Below are 19,910 nucleotides of genomic sequence, written 5' to 3' on the forward strand. Positions count from 1 at the left end.
TTCATAGCCGATTTTCGTGTCTACCATACCAATCAGAAGGCTGGTCTAAAACTAGCGATTGATTTTTACCGAATGTGACTGAACTACAAACGAAAGTGATGAAAAACCCATGCGGTCGTGTTATGTCTACTGGAATGTGCGGCTATGTGGTCTTGTGGTATGACACTCGCTTTCGGATCGTAAGGTCCTGGGTTCGAGCCTTGCGCTCGGCGCATAGTTGAGTCCTTGGAAAAGGCTCTTTACTTACTTTCTCTCACCGTACTTAGGTGTAAAATGAGTACCTGGCCGTTAACAGCGTTGTCTTTGTCCGAAAAATTGTAATATCGCCTAACAGGCGGCATGTCCCGTCCTACATGTTAAATGTTGCTGTTGACCAGGGACCCCTTGTCAAGCGCTTTGAGCACATTTAGTGGATATTGTGCTATATAAAGCTCAATTTTAAATTTTTTTTTAACGTCTCTTGAGATGCTTTCATACATTTTCACCGCAAGTCGTCCATTGTCCTATAGGTAAGAAAGGTTATGACGTCACACCTTCAACTTTTCTTGTTCAAAAATCCTTGGAGGTGTGTATGTAACTCGTCCTTTAGAGGACCCAATAATGAATAGTTTACATATTGAATCAGAGGGTGGCATAGAACTATTTTAGTAGCAGGATCTATAGCCATATTCTATGGATTCGGGGATGTAAAAGACGAGGATGGATGGTCTTTATTGACGAACCAGCTTGTATTTAGAGTAGGAAATAAGATACCGTCACTCTGAAGCCAGAAGATCTATTCTACAAGATATGTATCCAGTTCCCCGAACGATGGTCTTACACTTCCAATGAGATGGGAACCATTTTTATTGACATCACACTTTGCTTTTACATTTTGCGGCTGTGGTCTGACTGTGGTCCTTTAACTCACTCAACCCTAAAACCGACTATATCCGTAGTTTATCCGGGTTACTTTTACCCCATGTCTATTTATTACATTTTTCTGAGACAAATTATAGGCGTAGTATCGAAGCTAATGTTTTTATTTTTTACATGTTAATGGAAGTTGAATAAAACTATCTATGTACATGCTCATTTTTATACATTTTTTTCCAATTTTAAAAAGCAGCAAAAATCTTTAGGATTGAATAATTAACCTGTGGCTGTCTGCTTCAAGTCCCGCTGTGACAACGCATTGACAATTCCTTTGAAAATCTCTTCATCGTGTCACCGATAACAGCTTTGTCTATGTCGCAAAAATTGCAATCGTGCCTGACAGTCGTGATGTCTTGCGCTACATAAGTTGCTGTTGACTTAGGACCGTTTTAAAACGCTTTGAGCTTATTCACTTGATATTGCGCAATATAAAATCTATCTCTATTGGAAAAAAGTGTGTTTGACTTGACAGGCGTTATGTTTTGTCCAACGTGTTAAGTGTCGCTGTTGACTTAGGAACCGTTCTTATGCGCTTTGGGCTTATTCCCCGTGATATTGCGCTATTTAAAAGCTCTATTTTTATTGATACATTGAATCCATCTTATCGTTATAATTTGTGAATGATTAGGTCTTCATGTTGCCATGAAATGATAGATATGGAGTTAGGGAAGTCAAACAGGATATTGAGTGACTATTTGACCGTGATCAGTGATCAGTCGATATTGTGGATGTCACCATTTCTAGTCGTTTTGAATTTTATGACCGCTCCAGATGTTTTGTATCCGGCCAAACCGCCCGGGCGAGGGTGACATTGTTATCAACGTCATTTTTAAAAAATCAAATAAGGTAATTGAGCAAATAACTTATTATTTTTCACACTATTAAAAACAAAACAAACAAACTTGAGCTTTTACATGGCGCAATATCCACTAAACATACTCAAAGCGCTTTATTGTAACAACAAGAAGAACAACAAAAACTAATACTACTACTACTACTACGAGCATCACTAACACTACTACGACTACTACGATTACTACTACTACCACTACTACTACTACTACTACTACTACTACTACTACTACTACTACTACTACTACTACTACTACTACTACTACTATTACAACAACTACTACTACTACTACTACTACTTAACTACTACTACTATCTACTACTACTACTACTAACTACTACTACTACTACTACTACTACTATACGCTACTACTAACTACTAACTCTACTACTACTACTACGTACTACTACTACTACTACTACTACTACTACTACTACTACTACTACTATACTACTACTACTACTACTACTACTACTACTACTACTACTACTACTACTACTACACTACACACCACTATACTACTACTACTCTACACAACTACTACACACTTACTACTACTACTACTACTACTACTACTACTACTACTACTACTACTACTTCAACTACTACTACTTCAACTACTACTACCACCTCTGCTTGGAAATACTGAATCTATCTAACAATTTAACTTCGCGAAAGTATAAACGACAAGAGAAAAACAACAATAACCAAATGTCACTCCCCTACTATCTTTTTCACTAAAGTCTGATATTTTATATTTGTGTGTTTATATTTGTGTAAATGGATCAACTAAAGCATTCAGTGACGTCATAGTTCAAGTCGCTTTTTACTTTCTTTTAGTGGCCGCCATTATTATATTTGCATTTTAATGTCTTCTTTTTTTTTTGACAGTATCATTCTATAATTTCATCCCTCCCATCTTCTTCATAATAGTTTATGGCTCTATAGATGACCGGATCCACGTCATTATAAAGACAAGTCTCGGAGGTGACGGTGATTCAGATGTATTTTGACTGTCTCGCCTTGTTCTAAAAGTATGTGATGTTATTTGTAGTCAGTGACCAAAGGCATTGCAGCCTTGGGTATGACCTTTTACAAACATCCCCTTTCTCGACTCAGGGGGAAAATGCAGTTTTTTGTTTGTGGCTCATGGTTCGACTTTACTGCTGCAGCTTTGTGATGGCGTGGCATGCATGACACTCTCCAACGGATCTCGTTGGGCGGAACAAAGCTAGCTCCGTGGAAAAGGCTCTCTGTTCACATTCTTTCATGACATTTAGGTGTGAAATGAATGAGTACCAGCAGTGTCGCGATTGAAAACAATAGACAGTGTACGTTTGACTAAGAAACTCACAACATTGCCATCCGGAAATGTAACGGACCAACACACAAAAATATGTGTGATATTGGTCATTTATAGCAGGGTTAATGCACTTTAGTGAGAATTACTCAAAATCGTGGATGGCAAAAACCAATAACAAAGGTCTGAATGACGTCATCTTCATTCTATCTATAGACACCTAGATAACCACGCCCCTGCGGACGGACAGTCGTCATAATGTAAACAATGGCAGTGATTGGTAAACATAGCAAACTACACAGGTTTGTACACGATTGTACACGTCTAGGTAAAATACCCATTGTTCTACCAATTGATCAATAGAACCAACACAGAAAACTATGTGTAAACTTAAAAGTTTATAACATAATCGAGAAAATGTGTGACAACGAGTCCTCCATCTGGCCGAATAAAAACAATAACAATGATCAGAGAGAGAGGCGTGTCCGAGCACGTGTGAAGGTGTGTTTATGGACCATTGTAGAGCGCTTTGAGTGGATATATTTGTGCTGTACAAAAGCGCGATTTTTTAAAATTTCATTATTTTTTATTTGGGAAAGGGGGGGGGGGGGCGGGGGCGTTACATTACTAATAAGAATGTTAATTTAAAAATATCTTTTAATGATTTGCCGTGATTTAGATTGGTTTGATAAAAAACAAAAGGAAATTAGTGAAAAGTGTCCATCAATGTCAATTGTCATCTAAACATCCGTTCCCATGCGTTTCGGTAGCACTTATATCATACCAGAAAAATATCAGTTAGGAATGCGCAAAATAAACGTGTTCGTATTTATCTAATGAGTGTAAAATGGCTGAGTTTGTAGGCTAATTTTATCTAAGGTTTGAACTCCGCTGTTGTCGGGATATCGTTTCTTTAGCTCGTTTTGTTCACTTTGTAGCGAACTACAATCAACAGCTAAGCAATCCCGGTTTTCGAGTTTATTTATCTATTCATTTATTTATTTATTTATTTGTTTGTTTTTATCCACAGTGTGTTTCTTCAGCATAGTTTCATCTGGATTCTTTACCATTCTGTACAGCATGCAATGGGGAAAAGAGAAAGCAAACGAGTGGTTGACGACCTTTTGTCTCTCATTCTTTCAATCTGTGGTCATTGTGCAGCCCATCAAAGTTGGTATCATTATCGTCATCATCATCATCATCATCATCATCATCATCATCATCATCATCATCATCATCATCATTATCAGCAGCAGCAGCGACAGCAGCAGCAGCGACAGCATCAGCTTCATCATCTTCATCATCATCAACATCATCATCATCATCATCATCATCATCATCATCATCATCATCATCATCATCATCGTCATCATCATCATCATGTTCATAATCATCACCATCACCATCATCATCATCATCATCATCATCATCATCATCATAAAATTAATAATAATAATGATAATATATATAGCGCAAAACGGACAATAGCAATTGCTTCCTATCCTTTGGATAGGACGCTGGTCTACCGCAAAAGAACTTTCTACCAAATCTAACTCAGCTACCCATTCACTGGTGGGTGGACAGGGGTCAGAAAAAAAAATCTCGACTGAACCTGAGATCGATCACGATCGCTTTGCGTGTGAAACTAGTGCTCTACCAACTGAGCTATCCGGACCCCCAATCATAATAATGATTATAACTTGAATTGATACTGTCACTATTTCTTCTGTCATATTGTTGCGTATGATAATATGTGTTGCTCGATCTGTTGAATGTGTATGTCAGGGAGTGGATGGACCGGGGGTTTTGTATGCGGCGTGTTTACAGTCGTGGAGTTTTATTTGTTTACATACTCTCTCGAGTTCACCCTCATTGAAAATCGAACAAATTTGTTCGATTTTTCATGCATATGAACTCCAGAGAGTCTTGCCCTTGACGGTTTTTATAGAGGACATACTAATTGTTTTCGGCGACTGTAATTCGTCTCTCTATCTATATGTAAAATAAGTTTTATTTTTAGTAATAGAATTTCAAGTTCCAAAGTTTATTTTTAGGCAATTGCCAATATAACTCAAACAAGAATATAATAACTGTCATCAACAAATCGAGTAAGTAAAATCAATAATAAAGCAAGGCAAACAATGATAATAATAATAATAATAATAATAATAATAATGATAATTAATAATAATAATAATAATAATAATAATAATAATAATAATAATAATAATAATAATAATAATAATAATAATAATAATAATAATAAAATAATAATAATAATAATAATAATAATAATAATAATAATAATAATAATAATAATGATAATAATAATATAATAATAATAATAATAATTAATAATAATAATAATAATAATAATAATAATAATAATAATAATAATAATAATAATAATAATAATAATAATAATAATAATAATAATAAATAATATAATAATAATAATAATAATAATAATAATAATAATAATAATAATAATAATAATAATATAATAATAATAATAATAATAATATAATAATAATAATAATAATAATAATAATAATAATAATAATAATAAATAATAATAATAATAATAATAATAATAATAATAATAATATAATAATAATAATAATAATAATAATGATAGAGACAATTTGAATTTTTCTGGTGGAGAAGTGGTTTAATTAATCCATTAAAAGCGTTTGTGTGAGACATATGGAGACCATCTGAATTTTCTCTTGTGGGGATTGGGTGGGGGGGGGGGGGTAATCACATAAAAACGTTTGTATAAGATTTATCGTTAGTGTAAGACTTTGGGTAGCCGAAGACTAGTCACTGGGGTAGATTGCTCCTGTAGTCTATCTTTGTGCACAATTACTGGTACTAGTAGTAGTAGTAGTAGTAGTAGTAGTAGTGGTAGTAGTAGTAGTAGTAGTAGTAGTAGCAGCAGCAGCAGCAGCAGTAGTAGTAGTAGTAGTAGTAGTAGTAGTAGTAGTAGTAGTAGTAGTAGTAGTAGCAGCAGCAGCAGCAGTAGTAGTAGTAGTAGTAGTAGTAGTAGTAGTAGTAGTAGTAGTAGTAGTAGTAGCAGCAGCAGTAGTAGTAGTAGTAGTAGTAGTAGTAGTAGTAGTAGTAGTAGTAGTAGTAGTAGTAGTAGTTAGTTCCGTGCTGAGGACCAGTCCCAAGAACCGGTCCCACGGTTCCTTAGCTGGGACCGGAGGACCGGTCCCAATGTGAAGAACCGTTGGCGGTCCTCACGTTGGCGGTCTTCACTTCTTATCTTTCTATATGAACGGTCCCGGCGATTCTAGTTTCTTTACTGCCTTTTCTCGGTCTTTTTCTCGGTTGTTTTGTCTAGGTCGTTCGCCTAACCACCCATCCCACTTAATTAATCGCACCAACCCCCTCTTGCACATACGCCCTCTTGTGTGTGTGGAGGGGTAAGAGGGGCCGCGAGACGCCTTGGACGATTCCATTACTCGGGGTAAATTTCCTAATTTACTACACACTAATGATCGCAATGACAATAATCTATTTTGACGACATCACCCCTCTTCTCTAATGGGTTATTCTTTGAAATGAATGTGACTACTATAAGATATGGGTTTGTGTGTATGTGTGTGTTCGTGTGTGTGTTTCGAACCTAGCTGGTCCGATTTTTTTCTTTTGGCTATCTGTTGTCACCACTCCTTTCTATCGCATTGTTGTCATTTGATGATACAATAATATTTTTATTTCGTTTGGTGTTTTAACTAATCAAATTACAAGTTTCACATACTATAGCTTTCTTCAAAAATAACAATTATAACGTCTGTATTTTAAAAAACCACCATTAGATTATTTGGGGGGCCCGATAGCTCAGTTGATAGAGCACTCTCTTTACACGCAAGGGACCAGAGATTGATTCCGGGTGCAGTCGAGCTTTTTTTTCTTCTGATCTCTGTCTATTCAGCAGTGAATGGGTAGCTGGGTTTGTTAGATCTGGCGAAAAGTACTTTGGGATAGACAGCGTCCTTTCCAAAGATAGAATTTTTTTTATTGAAAAAGAAACAAAAAACGTGAGCTTTTATATAGCGCAATATCCACTAAATGTGCTCAAAGCGCTTTACAACGGGCCCCTGACTAATAGCAACACGTAACATGTAGAACGAGACATGACGCCTGTTAGGCGATGTTACAATTTTTTTCCGACAGAGACAACAATGTTGACGACCAGGTACTCATTTTACACCTGAGTACGGTGATAGGATGTGAGTAAAGAGTCTTTCAAGGACTAAACTAGGCGCCGAGCGAGGCTCGAACCCAGGACCTTCCGATCCGAAAGCGAGTGTCATACCACAAGACCACATAGCCGCACGAAAAGAGAAAAAAGGAATGGAGACAACAACCCCCCCCCCCCCCCCAAATATAATTTAAAAAATCAAAACAAACTCTTCCCACTTCCTATACTTTTGGTCCAGCATGCCACAGACACAAAATATTAACAATCCCTTTTCCTTTCACTTCCTAACATTGACCCGACCCGCTCCATCAATCTTCGCAGACACACACACACACACACACACGCGCGCTCGCGCACACACAAACACATGCTTAATGGCTAGTGTTATAGCACTATTTTCATGTTTTGAGGCAACACGCCTTCTCCGCTCTCACTTACACTTAGCGGTTCTACAGCGATCTACTGCTGGACCGGTTCCTATCGTTTGAAGGTCCCAAGGACGCCTTGTGATTGGCCAATGTCGAAAAAGAACCGGTTCGAACCGGTCCTTGCGGTTCTCATTTCCCAGGTACCGTAGAACCGGCGGTCCTAAACATGCTTGGGACCGCTCTGCACTAGTAGTAGTAGTAGTAGTAGTAGTAGTAGTAGTAGAAGAAGAAGAAGAAGAAGAAGAAGAAGAAGAAGAAGAAGAAGAAGAAGAAGAAGTGGTAGTAGTAGTAGTAGTAGTAGTAGTAGTAGTAGTAGTAGTAGTAGTAGTAGTAGTAGTAGTAGTAGTAGTAGCAGTAGTAGTAGTAGTAGCAGTGGTACTGGTGGGGGTTAATCACTTAAAAACGTTTGTGTGAGACTTATGCAGACCATCTGCACGTATTCTTGTGGGGGAGAGGCGGGGGTTAATGTTAATCCCGTAAACAAGATTGTGTAAGACTTTGGGTAGCCGTAGGCCAGTCACTTGGATATATTGCTGCTGGAGTCTATCTCTGTGCACAATCTCTGGCTTGCAATTTTTTCTTGGGAACGTATGACCAAAAAAGGTTTCTGGCACTGAACTCTGAATCAAATTGTTGTCCTTTTTATATTATGTGTGAACCCCCCCCCCCCCACACACACACACATACACACACACTTCTCAATCGTCTAATGTGACCTAAAAATGATGGAAGCATCACTCAACTTCTCCATTTTTAAAGCTATATATAAAATAGTCATTTCTTATTGCCACACCTGCATGATGGGAGTCTCGTTGCAGGTATACAATGTATACGTCTTTGTATCCTGTCCAGGTTCTTCTGCTTGTCGCTTTCATCGCGTGTATTCTGAAGAAGCCAGAGTTGGAGGAGGAAGATCTGGACGAGGACATTAACAAGGTTTTGGCTGGAAGGAAGTTGGGAGATACAAGGGATGAGGCTAGCCTTTCTCGTGAGTCTTTCCTATACCATTTGACACTCCTCGTTATAAGTTGGATCAAATGATTATACAGTTACTTTTAATTGTATTTGGAGTGTTCTTATTATGCCTAAGTGGTTCTTGTTGTATTGAGTGTATATTCATTTCTTTAGATTCGCCAATCGCCAACTTTGGAATTCAACGCATCCCGATAACACAAATGTTTCATTATTATAAATTGTAAACAATAGTCCAATGTCGTGACGTCACACCTTCTACTCTTGGGGTTCCAAAACCCGTGTACGTATGTGTTTAATCAATTGTTCGGAGGACTAATAATGAACAGGTTACATATCGAATCATAAGGCTGAATAACTATTTTCGTTGCAGGATATATAGGCAGATTTTAAGGATTACGGGACGTAAAAGAGCGAGGATGGATGATCTTTCTTGACGGCCAGCATATATTTAGAAAATAGGCTGCCATCACTCTGAAACCAGAAGATCATTTACACAAGCTATGTATTCAATCCCCCAGAAGAGTGATGTGACTCTGCCAATGAGATAGGAACCCGTTTGTTTTTTACTCCGCCCTTTGTTCCCTATTATGGAATCGAGGTTATTTTACTCGGAGGTTTATAAATATGAGTTTCATCCTCTGTTTATAAAGTTTAATCTTTCTCCTATGCTATTGCAAGCAAAATATGACAGATAGTGTCATATCAAAATATCTTTTCACTTGTGTAAAGTATGTAAATATCCGTCTTTCGTACCATCTATAATTATTTCCAAACTAATTGGAAATATTTAATCTTCTGATTACTATAGTCACATTAACAACGCCATTCCCACATCTCTCGTTTATCTTTAGTGTTTCATTCATCGTGTTTTGTTGATAAAGGGGAAACCCGAAACGTCCATATTATCTGTCTCCATTGATTAAATTGATGCTTCCATTATATTTCCTGTTGTTGATTCCACCTTCTGCCAAATATCCTCTGACATTTTTTTTCTTTCAAAATTGACGTAATCTTAGCTCCACCAATTTATTGTTTATAACAAAGATGATCAGATAACGCTTGCAATTTCATCTCTTCTAACAGAAATCATGCTTCAGAGACGTACGGATAATTCAGAGTTCCAGCCTCCAGACCCCGAAGAACTGGCCAAGGCGAGAGAGCAACGTCTGATGGAGATGAAGATGGAGGCCGTTCTGAAGGAGATCATCATTTATTTCATCTTCCTCGGAATCATCTTCTTCTTGTCCTATCAGCAGAGAGACCCGCAGTCTTTTGTCTATGGAGATATTGTCAGGAAGAACATGCTGTCCGGATTTGATAATGTGAGTTTGAATTGAATACCATGGAGTTGGTTTCATTGCACTATGTGTATACCCGTGGTTTACCTGTATGCTAACAACACGAGTTTGATTAGTCCGGAGTGTTCTTGTCAATAATTAGGCGTTTCGACAGCATGACCTTAGAATTTAGATATAGATAGTAACCTTCCGCTCGGCATCCCCTAGATACCGTCGTCCAGGCATTCCGACAAGGAATATAGATAACCCATAAAGCCTGATGTCAACAGAAATTATTTTTTTTCCAAATGAGCAAATTGGAGATTAATATCTTGTCTAGGAAAAAAGAAAGCAAAAGTGCCTAAAGTGGAGCTTCTCGAGTCACATTGCAATGCCCTAACGACTCCGTCACCTATCGAGTAACATGGCAATGCCCTAACGACTCCGTCACCTCTCGAGTCACATTGTAATGCCCTAACGACTCGGTCACTTCTCGAGTCACATTGCAATGCCCTAACGACTCCGTCACCCCTCTCTCTCTCCGCTAGTATCAAAGATTGACATTAAATCTTGGCACTTATAGCTTTGTCCAAAAATTAGTCTGCGTGTTTATCTTGCTATATTTCTTAATTCACGCTGTTCCACCATGAGATTTAAATCATCATTGAGAGCAGCTAATAAGCGCTATATACTGTGTATTAGTTAACAGTATGTAAATATTAACTCAATCTCTATTCGTGCGAGCAAGGAGACCAGAATAAACGTTCATATTGCAATGAAACCCAAGTCATATCACAGTTGTCATTGTCTTGGTGAAGCGTTTATAGTGAAGTGTTGGTGAAAACAAACGGATCAGATTAATTGCTAGTTAACAGCCGTACGTACCTACTCTGGAAAAACACAAAAAAACCTCTCAAACCTGGGACCTCTAATTGCCTTTCCAGAGTACAGCTTAATGTACCGCCCTACATGTCAAGTGATGCTCTTGGATGGGGACCTCGCGCTATATAAATGTTCTAATTTTATATCTGCATATCAACGTTTTTAAGAACTGTGTTGATAAGGAATTAGATCACCTTAAGTTTGAATTACATGAGTAAAGTGTGGTTATTTTATAATTGTTATCCTTTACTTAATATACCATGGGTATGCAGTATGCATATTCATAGCAGTGATTTATCACTGGCATGCTCAGCCCAGCTGGCATGGCATGTAACATGTAACATGGCACCAAGGCCAGACCGTTGACCTAATTTAGCTTTTCTTAAGCATTGCAGTGTATTGTAAAGTAAGATCGTTGAAATTGCATCTCTGGGTGAAAACTTTAAGATATCTTGTCTGGTCATTATTCATCGAAGCCAACATGTATTGATGCCATGCGTTTAGTTTTTTTAAAACTCACAATATCCGCCAACCGGAGATAATGTACCAACATACACACAAAACTATGTAACCTTGAACTTTTACATTGTCTGCCTTATACAATCTATAGTAAAAAAAAAATAGAAATTTTACACTGTCAAATATGTAAATAAGTTACGCACCACAAAGTAAGAGATGAGTTCATCGTGTTTCAAAATATTTCTTGCTGACACGTTAGTTCCGGCTGGTGATTATGAGTTCACGTCATACTAGTTTCCGAATTAAATCAACATGCTTTATATAAAGTTACAACTTATGTGGTTTGCATCACATTTTTAATTTATGAATTATAGCATATTTTCTACATCATGTCGTAATTACCGGAGACCGATATGAAATCTCTTGCGTTAAATCATTTGAAATAGTGATGGCATATCTACAATTGGCAAATTAATAATGAATGTTGTTGATATAACTTTGAAAATTTGTATCTATGCTTGAAAGTTTTACAGAGCATTTAAAAGTGTTCAAAACCTATATAAGCTCTTAAACGATACGATCCGATACGAAATCTCTATCAGTTTTATTCTCGTAAAGATGTGAAAAGAAGTCTATTTGCATCTATCGATAAGCCATTAAAGAGGACGGCTATAGACCTTGGAATTTCACAATCAGCCCTGAGAAGATTGTTGTCGAAATACGACAGAGAGATCACCAGTGTGGAACGACGTGGTAGCAAAAGAATCCTAGATAAATTTGATATGGATATCATCCAATGATGCATTGAGCTAAGTGAACGTAAACATGCAGCCGACAAAGGAATGGACGTCTAATAATGCGGGTAGAAAAGAGCACATGGGTTCAGAGGATCAGTGTTATTCTTGCAGGTTGTGAAGATACTGGATATTTAGAAGGATGCTATGCCAGTTTTTCTTCTCTGTATCACCTGGAAGGTTGCGATCATCATTATGGGGTTAATGCAGAGGCGCTTGAAGACTGGCTAAAGAACCGCTCCTGTCTTCCGTGGAAGCACCCAGCTGTATTGTGATAGACAATGCAAGCTACCATTCGATGGTCCATGCACTTCAATGCGCCAACTCCATCAACTACAAAAGCTGACATGACTTCATGGCTTCAATCACGTTTCATTACATATTCTGGCCATTTATCAAAGGCTTATTATACTGCTTTGTGAAAAGAAACAAACAAGAAAGCCGACAGTCTAATCAATAATCAGGGCATTTTGGCCACGAGGTTGTGTGACGTCCCACATATCACTGTGAGCAGATCAATCCAATCGGGCTCATTTGGACCCAAGTAAAGAGAATGATTGCGTGGAGGAACACCAAATTTTACTGTCACCGACACAATACAGCTCACAGACGAGTCAAAATAAATGATATAACAAGTAAAGATTAGGAAACGGCATGTTCCAACCTTCGCAAACTGGAGGAAAATTACATTTCATTGGATAGTGATGCCACGAAATCCTTCTGTAGTTGTTCTATTTCTCCTTCATCATACTCGACATCAGAATGATTGGTGTGTCCAGCATTTCTTTATTGTTGTTGTTGTTGTTGTTGTTGTTGTTGTTGTTGTTGTTGTTGTTGTTTTTGTTGTTGTTGAAAACATGTATTTGGGGAAGCATTGTATCACGAATTGATGAATTTCTACTTGTGACCAGTCTACATTAAATTTATATAATCCTCTTTGGCATACACACAAGCTATTTCTCAAAAGTTTGCAATCAAAGTAATGTGTTAATGGGTTAATTGACGCTATGCGTTATATAAAATACTCACCTGTTCTCTCTACCAGATAAACCGAACCAACAGACAAAACAATGTGAAACATTTAATGTCTTTTGTGGGAATTAAGATAGAACAATCATCCAATTGGCGATATAAAATAATAATAAAAAGCCGAGTGAAAGCAATTTCTCTATCCCGCCTAATAAATATTAGCGCATAAGGAGGTCAAGTTTACAAAAACAGTTAATTGTGACTTCATATTTCTGACATTTATTTAACTAACTATGGCAGACGACGGGTATAACCATTTCTTTATTTTTGTAAAATACCTTTTTAATGAGAAATAAGGAAATCCGATCGTATTTGCTAAGGAAACACTTCCAGATTCCAAAATAAAAATATATAATAATACAGTAAGATCGTATGATAATAATAATAATAATAATAATAATAATAATAATAATAATAATAATAATAATAATAATAATAATAATAATAATATAATAATATATAATAATAATAATAATAATAATAATAATATATAATAAATAATAATAATAATAATAATAATAATAATAATAATAATAATAATAATAATAATAATAATATAATAATAATAATAATAATAATAATAATAATAATAATAATAATAATAATAATAATAATAATAATAATATATAATAATATCATCATCATCATCATCATCATCATCATCATCATCATTATTATCATCATCATCATCATCATCATCATCATCATCATCATCATCATCATCATCATCATCATCATCATCCTGATAATGATAATGATATAAATTGTTATTCTTACAGATCCGTACAGTGCCGGATTACTGGAAATGGCTTCAGGGGACCCTCCTCCCGGCACTCTATGCCGTGAAATATGCTAACGGCACCAACATCACGTATTGGCAAGACGCTGCCTGTATCTACGATATGGAATCCAGGAGGGTAGGCGTCGCCAGGATAAGACAACTCAGGATTAAAAATGGTTGGCTATAGATTAATTTGGTTACTTCCCTTAGTACGTATTTACCCGCACAGAAGTCTATCGTCAACACAGTAGAACTCTGTGTTAGCGTAATCTTTGTTTTTTGTCCCAGTCAATTCGTTGCTCTGGGTGCCCAATCTTCGACGATTATTTTCTAGTTTCCCAAATACCGGGCACTCAGGGGGGATACCACTTCAGTGGGATAGACTCGTGGATTTTAAGTTTCACATCCAAACACTTATATTTTTTATTCATTAGACAGAGCGAAATATGCTGTAGAAGTAGAAAATACGTATTTTTGTCTTATGGAAGAACAAGAAGACACAAATAAAGAAACAGAAGAAACGTATAAGAGTAGAATTGATAAACAATGGTCCTCTCTTAAAGGTGCAATAACAACTACAAACGAGAAAATGCTAAACAAAAAATCTAAAGAGGCAAAGAAAGAATGGATGACGAATGAGATTTTGAATCTTATGAGAGAACAGAAACATTCAAAGGGCACCCCTAGGTACAATGAACTGGACAAATCAGTAAAGAAAAAGTGTATCCAGGCTAAAGAAGACTGGCTTGATGAAAAGTGCCACCGTATTGAGAAGCTATCACATGAGAGAAACCCTGGACCAATGTTTGCTGAAATCAAGAAATTCACATATAAAAACGCTCAATCTGGCGGTTGCATCAAAGATAAATCAGGTAGACTCCTCTTTGAGGTGGAAGAAATCGCCAATAGATGGAAAGAATACGTGGAGGAGCTATTCAATGCGGACAGAGGTGACAACCATATACAGTCCTTTCTACGGGGACCCACAATCCTAAGATCAGAAGTAGAGAAAGCCCTATACTGCATGAAAACAGGGAAGGCAAATGGAATAGATGGGGTGTCAACAGAAATGCTGCAAGCACTGGGTGAATTTGGTGTTGATGTGATAACGGACCTTATGAATGAAATATACGAGTCAACGCACATCCCAGAAGACCTTCGCACTTCTATCTTCATACTGCTACCCAAGAAAGCGGGTGCAATTGAGTGTTCGGACTACAGAACAATCAGTCTTATGTGCCATCTACTGAAACTCCTCCTGACAATAATCCTGAAAAGAATCTCGTCAAAAGTAGATCGTGAGATTTCAGAACAGCAAACTGGATTCAAAAAGAACAGTGGCACCAGGGAGGCAATTTTCGACTTAAAAATCCTGTCAGAAAAATACTTAGAGGTCCAAAAAGACATATATGCCTGTTTTATCGACTACTCAAAGGCATTTGATTCTGTTAGTCATCAGAAACTTATCCAGGAACTTGTGGCAATAGGTGTGGAAGAGAATGATGTGGCTCTAATCGCTAATCTGTACTGGCAGCAAAAGGCTCAGATAAAAGTGCAGGCAGATACAACAGATGCAATTGAAATCAAGAAAGGAGTGCGCCAGGGATGTGTTATGTCTCCTTGCTTGTTTAATTTATACACAGAGTCTATATTTCGGCAAGTAGAAACAGCACAAGGGTTGAAGGTTGGTGGCCACAACATCAACAATTTACGTTACGCTGACGATACTGTCCTGTTGGCGGAAAGTAAGGAAGACCTACAGAAGCTAATTTCAAAAGTGAACGAAGAGAGTAAAGAAAAGGGGCTGTTCATGAATGCGAAGAAGACAAAAACAATGGTGATAACAAAAAAGAAAGAGCCCATAGACATAGATATAGAAATAGAAGAGTGTCCAGTGGAACAAGTAAAGGAGTTCACGTACTTGGGGCAGTTGGTAACATCCGATGCAAAGTCTGACAAAGAGATCAGGAGACGAATAATGCTGGCCAAAAATGCGTTCATGAAACTAAAGGCAATCCTCAACAACACAAATATCTCCATCAGAACACGAATGAGATGCACCAAATGCTATGTGTGGTCCATTTTCTTTTATGGTTGTGAAACGTGGACACTAACCGCACAGACAGAACAACGTATTGAAGCTTTTGAGATGTGGACGTACAGGAGAATACTGAAAATACCTTGGACAGCAAGAAAAACAAACATCGAAGTCCTCGACCTAATGGGCCAAAAACAAAAAGAACTTCTTTTGACTGTGAAGCACAAAAAGCTGTCATATTTTGGACATATGCGAAGACATGATAGTCTCGAAAAAAGGATAATGGAGGGAAGAATTGAAGGAAAGAGAGGCAGAGGAAGACAAAGGAAATCCTGGACAGATGGCATCAAGGAAGCTACAGGACGGCGCATGGCAGACTGTAACGAGGCTGCAATGGACCGTGAAGGATGGAAAGCCATGACATCCGACCTCTGGAAAGAGATGGAACCCGGGTAAGGTAAGGTAAGTAAGGTAAGACAGTGAATCATAAGAAGAATAAACATTGGATACAAATGAATATAAATGGTTATTTTTATATGTTTACATCTCATATTGTCGATTTCATCCTGCTCAATGCATTTTATAATGACTTCACATGCCATATAGAATTGATTTACATACAGACTAGGTTACCTTTTGAGTGCCACTTTTGTACACTCATTCTTGCAATATTATCTGTCACTACATTCGACAATTTATTCATTCATAGTTACGTTAGTAGCAAGACATTCATTCATACTTATGTTAGTAGCAAGATATTCATTCATACTTATGTCAGTGGCAAGATATTCATTCATACTTATGTTAGTAGCAAGATATTCATTCATACGTATGTCAGTAGCAAGATATTCATTCATACTTTTGTCAGTGGCAAGATATTCATTCATACTTATGTTAGTAACAAGATATTCATTCATACGTATGTCAGTAGCAAGATATTCATTCATACTTATGTCAGTAGCAAGATATTCATTCATACTTATGTTAGTAACAAGATATTCATTCATTCTTATATTATTAATAGCGAGATATTCATTCATACTTATGTTAGTAAAAAAATAAATACATACATTTAAAAAAAAATTGAGCTTTTATATAGGGCAAATCCACTAAACGTGCTCAAAGCCCTTTCACTGTCCAATACCACACATAACATGAAGGACGGGACATGGCGCCTGTTAGGCGATATTAGAATTGTTTCGGACAAAGACAACGCTGTTAACGGCCAGGTTCTCATTTTACACATGGGTACGGTGAGAGGAAGTGAGTAAAGAGCCTTTTCCAAGGATTCAACTATTCACCGAGCGAGGCTCGAACCCAGGACCTTCCTATCCCAAAGCGAGTGGCATACCACAAGACCACATAGTCACAGTATAGATAGCAAGATATATATTCATACTTATGTGAGTAGCAATATAACCATCATACTTGAGTTAGCTCGGGTAGTGCATTACGCTTTGTCCTGTTACATAACGCCGGATCCAACGTTTTGTAATTATTTTACTGAGGTGTACTTATTTGCAAGTACACGTCGAGTATAACCCATTCGGTTACTCACTACGTTTATCGTGATATATTGATTTTGTAACAAGGATGAAATATTCAACTGTTAACCACGACTGCCATCGAAAAGATACCAGGAAAGACAGCTACGAATAGAAAAATATTGAGTAAATGTGTTCGTTTATTACATTGTTATTCCCCTTTGTTTACAACAAACGAGAAGTCATAACTCATGCGTTGTCACTTTTTTACGTAGATGCGAGTGCGGCTATGTGGTCCAGGATACGAGTCCCAGTCTGAGCGGGCTTTATAGAGTCCTTGGAAAAGGCACTATGCTTACCTTCTGTCACCGTTCTCAAGTTTAAAATGAGAACCTCGACGTAAAAAATCATAATATCGCCTAACAGGCGTCATGTCTCGTCCTACATGTTAAATGTTAATGGCTACGAGCCCCTTGTGAAGGGCTTTGAGCACGTCTAGTGGGTATTGCGCTATAAAATGCTCTAGATTTTTTATTTTTTTATGGGCGGGGGGGGGGCGTTTGTTATTATTATTATTATTATTATTATTATTATTATTATTATTATTATTATCATCATCATCATCATCATCATCATCATCATCATCATCATCATCATCATCATCATCATCATCATCATCATCATCATCATCACGCGCATAGAGTTTTCCACATTCCATACATGATGGTATCACTATTAGGCTAACCAATTTTCTCAGCTCAAATCTACGTCAGATTCTTATTTTCCCAATGTTTAGAAATGAGACATTTTTCATTTAAGAAAGAATCATTCAGATTCTGTTTTAAAGTCTTGAACGATCTCGGGGTTAAATTGGCTTCAAGGGAAATTATCTCTAACAACAATGTAATGTTCGAGAATGGACAAAAATATCAACGGTGGAAACCAAAACAGTGTATCAGCAGTGCACTTTGGCTTTGAAATTTTTACTTCAAAGTATATCGGCTGATCTTCTGCTTGTCAAAAAGTCTTAAACCTAAGACATCTTTAAAAGATAAAGAGGGAGTTGGGTGAGGTATTTCACACCTATTACCTTACATAACCAATTCGAAGTTCATTCAATATTGCAGACCTGCGTATTACCTCGAAATATTCATAGAAATACTCATTTCTAACCTCAACTGCATAGATAATTAGGCATTTTGATTCGTTTTAAACAAGAAAAGGTTGGAGCCAGATAGCATCTATTTTGGGTTTCTAAACCATATTTAATACTGCCAAAGTGTGAATTATGAGTCGTTATTTTAATTTATCTTATTTGCCAATTTGATTGTTTTCTTTGAATTATAGACTAATCTTTATATTTTCTGACATTGTCTTCATACATCACATATTTTATTATATAAAAAGTGAAAAGGTAGCGTCTACGTCCTCTGGTGTGAAAGCATATTATAAACAGCGTGTCGCCATCCTCGTCTCTCACTATTGAGAGTACGTAGAAACGGAGTCTACTTTCGCAAGGGCGTCATGATGGGTCATTTGACGTTGGGAATCGCTTTCTGACCGCCCTATTGCCAAATTCATTTCCGCGCACCTACAGACCTTATTACCGGACCTAATTTGATCGTTGATGGCTCAAAAGATTTGGCTCGATCTATGTTACTTTCCACAAACAGTAGTATAATTCGTATAACAGATGACTGTCTATTTGTAATAGCATTTATTACACTGCAAATATTGCGAGGTCTCCACTGCTGAATAATTGTTTGTTTTTAAGGGTTTTACGGCGCTTGCAACACATAAAGGTCATATCAGCGCCAGTAAAAAGGAAGAAAATAGGATAGTAAAAAGTTCTAGAATTACAATTAAAGTACCCAAGAAAAAGTAAGAACTGGGGAACTGGGAACAGATAGGGATCAGATGTAGATTCCAAAAGCATACCACCAATGTACTTAGTTTGAAATCACCTATAACTCTCATCCGGACACAAGCACAAAATCCAACAAAGAGGAATACACTCAAATGCTTACATTATTATAAATTCAAAATAACAAATATAATAATACATAACAGAGAGATGATGTACAATGAAAAAAATACCATCTCTCAAAACAATAACTATGCATTTGACTGTTTCCCTCCAAGCCAGGACTCCGACCAGGGCCAGGAAAAAAAAACAAGTTATCTCATTCCAAGACAAAGACAGAAAGCATGTTGGATAACAGATATAAGGGGATAGAAGACACAGTATGTACCTCCCTGCCCGCTATGGGAGGTCAGGATCCCCACCCAAACTGCTGAATAAAAATGAATACAACGGATTCGGAAAAGAACAAAATACCAAACATGTAACGTTTCGTGCTCAAAACCCTTCATAAGATTTCAAGATTTCTTTACTTACCGGCAAGACGTGCCCGTCTGTCAGGATTTTAACTGATGTTTTTGTGGTTGTTGTTTTTTTTAATTGAGCTTTTATATAGCGCAATAT

General features: G+C 37.0%; 1 protein-coding gene across 1 annotated transcript in view; it reads left to right on the top strand.

Moving 5' to 3' along the window:
* The window catches only part of LOC144972664 (uncharacterized), a 181,886-nt gene that overhangs the window by 71,091 nt on the left and 90,885 nt on the right, over positions 1 to 19,910 (top strand). Inside the window, exons 26-29 of the mRNA XM_078914143.1 lie at positions 4,099 to 4,238; positions 8,559 to 8,694; positions 9,765 to 10,003; positions 13,902 to 14,079. Coding sequence (XP_078770269.1) covers positions 4,099 to 4,238; positions 8,559 to 8,694; positions 9,765 to 10,003; positions 13,902 to 14,079 — 693 coding nt within the window. The remainder of the gene's footprint in view (positions 1 to 4,098; positions 4,239 to 8,558; positions 8,695 to 9,764; positions 10,004 to 13,901; positions 14,080 to 19,910) is intronic.

This window comes from Berghia stephanieae, chromosome 5 (assembly GCF_034508935.2).
Source record: "Berghia stephanieae isolate SIO BIC M18660-M18661 chromosome 5, UCSD_Bste_1.3, whole genome shotgun sequence".
Taxonomy (NCBI): Eukaryota; Metazoa; Mollusca; class Gastropoda; order Nudibranchia; family Aeolidiidae; genus Berghia; species Berghia stephanieae.